Below are 9,486 nucleotides of genomic sequence, written 5' to 3' on the forward strand. Positions count from 1 at the left end.
GGGTGGCCGCAAGCAGGGAAAGAAGCTACTTTGAAACTCACTGAGGCCAGAAGCCCCTGGTTGACTGTACTGGTTCAATGGTCAACTTGAGGAGATCCAGAATCGCCTGGAAGAACCTCTGGGCGTGTGCATGTGTGTGTGCATGTATGTGTGTGTGTGCGTGTGTGCATGTGTGTGCGTGTGTGTGTGCGTGTGTGTATGTGTGTGTGTGTGTGCGTGCGTGTGTGTGTGCGTGTGTGAGACTGAGTTACTGGAGGTAGGAAGAGCCACCCACTATGGGTGGCACCATTCCCTGGGTTGCCCTCCTAGGCTGTATGAAAAGGAGAGAAATGAGTCGAGCCCCAGCACTCACTGCCCTTTCTCCTATGGACTGGGCATGATCAGTTGCTTCAAGCTCCTGCTTTTGCTAGAACTGAGACACTGACCAGTTCCCCACACCCTGAAATAAGACCCCAGGAAGGAGAGGCAGACACCAGGGGTGCTAGGAGGAAATTTTAATGTTTTCTTACTGCTTTATCAATGTCATGGGAAAAAAAATACAAAGTTTAGAGTCTAGAAATGACCAGGTAGATTGGGAGGGGGCGTGTGCTGTTGGCCAGAGGCACAGGTTTGTGGCTCTGTCAAAGCCTACCTACGTAGGAGCACCAGTCAGGAGCCCAGTGAGTGTTCCAGGGTCAGGATCTGGGAGGACTTTGGAAGGAGAGCAGCCCATGGCAGGCCACCACCCTCATCTGGCTAGAATCCTGCTGTAATTTAGCTTGCTCTCTCTCCAGATTCCTACTGGTTATACTAGAGCAGGGGGTGGGCCAGCCTGTTCCCAGCACAGACACCCCTGGGGCTTAGGCCCCTGATTCTGCTCATGTTCTGGGTAGAGTTACAGGAACCGAGCAAACAGATTTCAGACAAGCAGTCAGGAGCCGTGGTGCATACCTGTAACCTCAGCTCCTAGGGTGAGGCTTTGCTCTGAGTTTGAGGCCATCTTGGGCTACAGAGACCGTGTCTCAAAAAACAAACAAATAAAAACCCACTTTCCTTAACTTGGAATTCAAATTGAATACAGTCTTGCTAAGCCTGGCCCGTTGCCCACCCCAAGTTGAAAGAGGTTGAGAAAGGAAGGAGACCCTGCCTCCTTCAGAGGAGGGCAGGGGGAGGGAACCACCTGGTCAAAACACAGCTCACACTTCGGGGAACAATGCATTATTTAACGGTCATATTCCAGAACTTTCCTACATAGTCCTCACTCAGCTGTTAACAGCTATGGAGGTGGGGTTCATGGACAAACACTGGTGGCGGCTGCCCCACACGGTTCAGCCTGGACGGGGTCTGTACACCCAGACTGGAGTAAGCTAACAGTCACTGTGCCACCAAGACAATCGTGCTAACAGGGTTACAGTCCCCTGGGAGGGGACTAACACTGCTCTACTCCGGTTTAAACGTAAGAACAACCAACAAATGCACCCATAGGGCAGAGCAAGCCCTTCCTGCTCCTAGTGCCACCGAGGAAGGGGCCCTTCTTAAAAACCCAAGAAGCTGGGGTCCGGGGGAGTTCCTTCTGCCCCCCCCCCCCCCGTCCTGGCCCCTCGGAAGGACTGCGGTTAGTGTATTGCTTGAGGCTGTCCCCTGCTCCAGCTGAATCCTAAGAGCACCAGGCTTCCAGTGAGGAGCCAGGAGTGGAAGAAGATCCCGGACATGTGGCCACCCTACCTCCCTGGTCCCCAGGGTCCATGACCTTGGCGAGAAGGCCACACCCGGCTGCCCTGCCATCGCTATGGGAACACAGACTAACATCTGGCATCCATCTGAGGTCAGGCTGGAAGCAAGGGGCCCAGAGAGAGGAGAATGGATTCCTGCTGGGACACAGCTCTGTCCCAGGCTGCTGTGGTGGAGGAAGGACAGGTCAGAGTCAGGCCATCAGTACCCATGCTACCTCCCTGGCACCCCAGTCCCCGAGGTCCAGGGTCTACTCCAATATGAGGCTCTTAGCTGCACCTACATAGGAAGGTCAAAGGTCATCGTGAAGGCAGCAGCAGGGAGAAGATGTAGCCCAGAATTGTGGAAGCTACCATCAGCTTTCTGTCCAGCTCAAACGCGGATCTCATCTTCCTCCTCCTCTTCATCCATGAAGGAGAATTCCTTGTCTGGCTGCCTTGGGGCAGCAGCCCGGGCCCTGTCTGGGCCTCGGAAAGCTGGGCTGCGCTCCTCCAGGACGCCTGAGGTGCAGCTGGACAGGGAGCTGCTGTCCCGGGTGGTATAGCTGCCCACGCTGCGTGCTGAGCTGGGGCTGGGGGCCGCTGCCGCCCACCCGTCATCCTCCAGAGCATGTGGGGGCAGCATGGAGGTCTGGTCCGAGCTGGCCTTGCTTTCCTGTCTTCCTATAGGAGGAGCTACCTCCAGCAAAGGGGGTGCCTGGACCATGCTGCCGGGGCCTTCTTTGTCACGGTAACCGCCACCTTCTTCCTCCTCCGGGTCCCACTCATCCTTGTCCATGATGCTGAGGACATCGCCCAGCATGGAGGGCCCCAGGTCAATGTGGAAGGACATGATGGACTCAGCATGTTTCAGCCCATAGCTGGCCTTGGGCACAACGGGTAGATCTGTCAGGTCTCCAAAGGCCTGCTCGTCAAGGAGTGGGTCAGGAGAGTGGGGGCCTGTGGCCCCATTCCGATGAGGACCCACCTCCCCCGAGCCTGTTTCCTGGCCACCATCTCCAGCATCTGCTTTCTTCACAGGGCTGGATGACAGGCTCTTGGGTAGCTTGCTGGAGCCCTTTTCAGTGGCTTCCTTCTCATTGAGCTGTGGCAGGGACATGGCATTCTTGACAAACAGTGCTGAGTCCCGCAGGGAGCCCAGCATGTCTCTCTGCTCCCGGTCCCCTCTGGTCACGGACTGTGACCGTTTACTGCCCCGGAACTTGCGGGACAGGAGGCTGCGTTTGGAAGACGAGGAGGTGGAAGCTTGATCATCGAGGGACTCCCCGTCAGCCTCGCCTGCCTTGCTAGTGAGGAAGGAGGTATCCCCGAAGGCATCTCCAGCCCGGCCCACGTGCATGGTGTGGCGGAAGTCACCCAGAGGGGCACTGATCATCTCAGCTGTGAGGTCCACCCGGGAACGGCGCTTGGAGTGCACAGAGCTGGACACCAGCTGCTTGAGGATGGGCATTGTGCCGGCCGGGAGGGGAGGCGGACACTCCCAAGGTAACAGGCAGCTGTGGGGTGAGATCAGAAGTCCAGCAAGCACAAAGGGTAGGCAGGGTAATCAGAGGGCTGTAAGCAGAGAACAGAAAGCAAAGGTTTAATATAGACGAGCCTCACGATGTCCACCCACCAAAGGACCACCATTTAACCCTTGACTTCTCATCAAAACTGCTGGAAAACTGCCAGTAGTGGCCTCCCTCACCTACACCTCCTAACACGGAAAGATATTTATAAACTGGGCGAGAGTTTGGTAGCAGAGACGTATTTTTCTCTGACACCTGAGATGGAAATAATCTCCTCAAATTCCACATGGTCACCCCTATCCCTGCCTGAGCTTGACTGTTGTTTGAACAAACCACCTTAAATGGTAGTTACAATCCCAAAGGTACTAAAGCAAACAGGTTCCAGACAGCCAGTGGTGGACAGGAGCTTCCTGCTGTCTAACCCGGATCCCTGTGGAGTCGGTGGACACCTCAGCCTGAGTCAGAGAGAACAGAATGGCCAGGCCAGGCCCAAACCGAGCCTGTCACTTCCACACATGTGGGCGACTGGCCAGCCTTGCTCTTTCTGAATCAGAATTAGGGTGGGGAATGCAGGAACCCACAGAACCAGCTCCCTGACCTTCCAGCTCTTGTGGGGTGCCACATGCATGAAGATTCCTGCCTGTGACATCACTGTGAGGCCCCAAACTCTGCTAGAGACTCACTTTATCGCCCATTTCCTGGGGAGATGAAATTGGGGAAATTCCCTCCTGGTTTCTTTATTGTTGAGGCTGGAGGGAGATGGGACTCTAGATGACTTTCGTTGGGGACATGCAGAGCCCTGGGTGACTAACTAGAAGTCCAGGGACAGCACAGGGGGATCTCAGGGCACAGCCTCTGGCAAGGAAAGCTTAGTGTCAAGGTCCCAAGCCAGGTCCTTTCTCCCCAGCAGAGTTGGGCCCCTGGCTGTCTGCCCCTTCCCTCCCTATCCCACTGACAGCTGGACAGCCAGGTCTTACTGGGGCCCACCTGTTGCACTGCAGGGCTCAGTGAGGTCTGGCAGGCTTGGGCTGCTCCTGCTGCCCCAGGCCAGGCCACCCAGGCCACCTGTCCCTCCCTGACTATTGCTTAACTGGTCTTCCTGCCTGCCCCATGCCTCTCACTCTCGTTCTTGCTTTCTTAGCTAAACAAATGACCCCCCACCCCTACCCCCAAAACACCCAACCACAGTAACATCCCCCTCGCTGCAAACCTCCCAGCGCTGTTTCTACCAGCCACCCACCCTTCCCTTGCGTTTGATACGAGGTATCCTCTTCCAACACCCTAACATCCGGTGCCCACAACAACCTTAAGGAGAGACAGTGCTGCTCCAGAAGGCCTCCATAGCCAGAGTTAGTCCTCCAGGCCACCTGATTCACACAGCATTTTAAATGTGCCCCCCTCCTGACAGGCACCTGTTACATCACTCTGTCCCTGCCAGCTGGACTCTAACCTTCCTGTCAGGCTAAGGCTTCCAGAGGGTTCTAACAGGTCCCGGTTCTAATTCCTGTCTAGCACTCGTGTGTCACACAGCTGGATTTCAACATTTAAAGTGGGGCCACCACCACCCCAACCTCATGCAGTCCTTCGGTATCTCTCCATCGGCCTTCCTGTCAGCCCTTTCAGCCCACAGCACAGCCCCTGGGCGCGGGCGCCTTGCTTGACCTCTCTTTGCTCCCTGCATCTTCCTTCCCCTACGGTCTGTCATTCCAGTCAAACAGCCAGTCTGATCCCCCACCACCGAGAGCAACACCCAAGCAATTACACTGCTGGTCTCAGCAAATACCAAGAGGAACCAGGCACAATGGCAGGTAGATCTACTTACTATACAGGTGACCTGGGCCACCTTAGGGTCAGGGAGAACCCTGAGCAAATTCTGAGAAAAACTCTCTTTAGCCTAACAAAAAAAAGGCTGAAGAAATGGGTAAAATGCTTGCCACTCGAGTGTGAGGACCTGAGTCTGGAGCCTCAGAATCTGTGGAAAGCCAGATGTATCTGCATCCTTCCACCTACAGAGAGATGGCAGACAACGAATTTACAGACATATATGGAGGCTCCCTAACCTGACCTAACAGTGGTTACCAAGAGACCTTGTCTCAAACAAGGTGGGAGATTAGGCGGGAGGTTCGCACACGGACTGTGGTGTGATGTACGTGTCACATACATTTTTCTAAGTGTGTGAGGTGTATGTGTGCATGTATATGTACAACATGCATGCAGTGTCCAGGGAGGCCATAAGAGGGCGTTGTATCCCCTCAAATGGAGTAAGAGCTGGTACTAGAAACCAAGCTTCGGTCCTCTGGAAGAGCAGTGCTCTTAACTGCTGAGCCATCTCTCATCCCCACACCCCAATTAGGAAACAAAAAAAGGAAAAACAAAGGGAGGCATCGTCTCTGTCATTAAAATGTGACCCTGGCCACCCCTCTGGTTTCTCTGCTACCAGGTGAACAGAAGGTTCCTCACCCAGCGTGCTAGACTCCCACACTGCTGGAAGGGACACCAGACTCTTCCATCTTTCAGATGAGAAAGCAGGGTCACTGAGGTAGTGACTCAGCCTCAGCTGGGTTCACACCCCAGTGAGCACTGCCAGCCTAGGGTGAGCACCTGCTAAGGCTTTCTTCTGATTCTGGGTACTGTACTAGAGCCCTGTTCGCTGCCCGCCACCAACGGAGTGCCCCCTACCACTTGCCCAGGAGGTCCGGGAAGGAGCCTGCTGCCTCTAAAAACAGACGCATTTTTCTATGATGGCCTGAGGATACATGGGGACAGTCGATTTTTTTTAAATTGGGGGTGGTGTTGGCTGAGTAGTAGGTCATTTGCAGCACCCTGATCTCTTCTGTTAAGATACCAGCAGCCTCCACCACTATCCCAACCCGCCAGTCATGGCATCTGAAATGGTCAGGGCGTCTATTCCCTAATTCCCCGGGAGGCAAAAATGAAAATAAGAAACAGGAACGTGAGAGCGAGGGAGAGGCAGGAAGGGCACCCACAATTGTATCGATTTGTGAAAGGCCACACTGTTAAGTCTAGGAACCGTCCTCCCGCAAGCTTGGCCATACTGTGGTTTCCCATCTGAAGAGCTCAATAGGAAGAAAAGGTGGGGGAACCACAGGCTCGGCAGCCCAGGATTTTCCAGAGATGCTCACGCAGCCACCCAGAGGGACCAAGTATCTAGAGCGTAACAGTCAGAGGGAAGGAGGAAGCCTTCATCATCCCATTGACTGTCTCCTCCCCCAACACTGCTTTGCCAGTGGGGCTACAGAGAAAGGGAGAGTAGGGACACTTAATGAAAATCAGTGTGGCACTCCACATCCATGCATGCCATCCTAGGCCAGACCTAGAGCCCCTTCTCTGCCTCCTGAAAAACAATGACAGGTCTGTGCAATGCTATCTACCTCCTGTGATCTTGTTCACGAGACAAGGTACAGGTTGTGTGGCACGAGACAACGTTTTCCAAATCTAGCAAGAGATTCTCCTGTCACCCTGGTCGTAAGATGAGGCTCATCCTCCAGGGTCTCAGAGTTTGAGCATAGCAACAGACTTTAAGGTCAATGAAAACTTAACCTTGAAGTGTTTGTTGGCTTCAAGGGCCCAAGCAACAGCATGTCCTCCAAGCTTCTAACAGACAGTGTTTGGGACTGATGAGGTGGTCAGGGGCGTTGGGGGAAGCAGAGCTAGGAGGGCCTGCCTGGGGCTGGCCCTGGAGGCCCTCCACCTCCCTTCTGAAAGGGATCAGACCGCAGGGGCTGTGGCTTTGGGAGGAGTGTTGCTAAACACCATGACTCAGCTCTGGGGAAGTGGCTAAAACTGGCTGTCCCATGAGACCAGGTGGATACCCCGTCCCACCCGGAGGCCACAACCCACTTTCCTGGGTAGACAAGGGAAACTGGCCAGCAGCTTGCAATGCTCCCTAATCTTCTTGAGCCTCTGAGGCCAAGACTTTCTAGAACCGGCACCTTCCCTAGGACACGAACAAGCCCATCCACCAACCCCACACACAGCCAGGACTCTGGGAACACAGCACAGCCTTTGCTTGGACCTGTCGCCACCCTCCCTGGAGCGATGAACGGTGAAAAGTACCCTCCCAGACTGGCCAGCAGACTGACAAACACGTCAGGCAGCACCCATATATCCCACTCTAAATGCCCAGGCAAGGAACTGTCCCTGGCATCCCAGTCCTAGGCAGGAACCAGAGCTATGCTCCCGACACAGGCAGGCAGGCTGGCCTCCCCCTCTGCAGCTGACCGGAGGCTCACCCCAGTCAGTATACAGAGTTACACATGCTTCAACGCCCACCCACCATCACTGCCAAGGGCAGCCACGCCCTCTGTCCATCCTCTCCTGGTTTCCCTCTGACACCAGCTCCAGGCAATGTGACCAGATAGAAGAGGACACTAAGCGTGGTAACGTTAGCCCCTCGCTCGGATGGATTGGTTCTGAGAGGCTGCATCTGCCGTTCATGCATTTGCTCTCACTCACTCGCTGTGTTACTGAAGACCCCCACAATACTGACATTTAGCCACCCCTCTGTGCTTGCAAGGGTTCCTTCTGCACCCGAAGACTGAGCCAACCACAGTCCGAAAACAGTTTGCAGGGGGAAAAATCTACAGGCACCAAACATGCACACATATCCTTTACTGTAAACAAGATTGTACAACTCTGTCAACCATTCCCACGCGTTGTGTGTGCACAAGGAACCCAGAGCCTACTTGAAGGACACAGGAAGATGTACCCAGGTTATATGCAAACCATGCAATTTTAGACAAAGGACTTGAATATCTGAGATCTGGGTATCTGAGGGGATCCCAGAACCAATCACCCATGAATACTGAGGGATGACTATTCTTCCAGGCCCTGAAAACAGAGCAGTGACGACGGCCCATTACCATTCCCAAGGCACACGCAGATGGAGACTGGGGAGGGGTGTGTGTGCACCAGGGTGACTGGGTAATGTGAGGAAGTGTGGAGATGGGGACAAAGCAGAAGGGCCCACTAGGGAAGGGGTACTGTGAACTGAACCCTGAGCAGCCAGGAGGCAGCCTGTGAAACCTGGGCAGACAGAAGCCACATGGCATGTGCAAAGGCTCTGGGGTGGGAACATGCTTGTAGTATTTAAAGGGTAGAATGAAAACCCACGTGGTCAGAGGACAGGCCAGCTGAGTTTGGTCCTTGGTGTTGAATATAAACCAAGGACCTTGGGAAGTTCCTGGTGGTATTAGACCTGGGGGTTGTGGAGGAAGGGGAAACAGAAATTCAGTCTGAATATTTTTTCTGGAGTTTAGGCATGGAGGAGGCAAGACATGAGAGTGGCTGGGGAGGACACCGGGGGACACATCCTGGGAGGGTTTCAGAGTTGTGGCCAGGGCGGGTCAAAGGGCAGCCTCCATGAGGACTCCAGGGATCCTTTCCCAGAGCTGAGTCATGCCTTCTCTCACAGAGACAATGCTGTACCTGCCCCTAGGCATGTCTTAACTCTGTCCAAAGATGGAGTGTCCAAATTTCCAGTGCTTCTTTACATCTAAGGGGTAAGAAACCCAAGCTGCCGCAGGCCGCACCTCTAAGAAAGACTCTAAGCAGCTCTGGCTTTTGTCAGTAGAGAAAGATCTGGTATTCTCCGGAACACTCACTAGCCTTTATGAAGTGAAGACAGGGAGAGGCCAGGGCTGGGCAGCTGAGGGACAGCAGAGCTGTGGGGGCGTTGCCACACACTGTTAAAGAGGAGGACGTCTAAGCGTTTGTGTGGCATTGTGGTTGCAGCAGATCCCAGTATCTCAAAGTCTGCTGTTTGTACAAGGAGCTGTACTTATTTAAGATACTCTCTGTCCTGAACAGCCCTGATTCCAAGAAATAAAAGCTGGGGATGAATCATGAACAATCACCATCATGACCCCACTTCTCATCCCATGACAAACATCTCTCTAAAATACCTGGGTTGGGTAAGGAATCAGGCTTTGAGAGATGGGAACATCATATTAAGGGACTCAGACTACAGGTTGAAGTCTGTTTTAAATCCTCCTCCAGATTCCATCTGCTGAAACAGAGGTGCAAAATCAAAAGTGTGGAGGTACCATGTAAGAAACACCTACCTGAGCTGGGCAGTGGTGGCACACGCCTTTAATCCCAGCACTTGGGAGGCAGAGGCAGGTGGATGTGAGTTTGAGGCCAGCCTGGTCTACAGAGTGAGTTCCAGGGCAGTCAGGGCTGTTACACAGAGAAACCCTGTCTCTAAAGAAACAAAAGGAAGGAAGGAAGGAAGGAAGGAAGGAAGGAAG

General features: G+C 53.9%; 1 protein-coding gene across 3 annotated transcripts in view; it reads right to left on the reverse strand.

The window, feature by feature from the left end:
• Positions 1-463: 463 nt before the first annotated feature.
• Positions 464-9,486, reverse strand: part of Cdc42ep4 (CDC42 effector protein 4) — a 25,633-nt gene continuing 16,610 nt past the window's right edge. For all 3 annotated transcript variants that reach the window (XM_026780690.1, XM_005350677.3, XM_005350678.3), the window contains exon 2: positions 464-3,263. In XM_026780690.1, coding sequence (XP_026636491.1) covers positions 2,083-3,159 — 1,077 coding nt within the window. In that variant the 5' untranslated portion in view covers positions 3,160-3,263 and the 3' untranslated portion in view covers positions 464-2,082. The remainder of the gene's footprint in view (positions 3,264-9,486) is intronic.

Source organism: Microtus ochrogaster, chromosome 7, assembly GCF_000317375.1.
Source record: "Microtus ochrogaster isolate Prairie Vole_2 chromosome 7, MicOch1.0, whole genome shotgun sequence".
NCBI classification, from domain to species: domain Eukaryota; kingdom Metazoa; phylum Chordata; class Mammalia; order Rodentia; family Cricetidae; genus Microtus; species Microtus ochrogaster.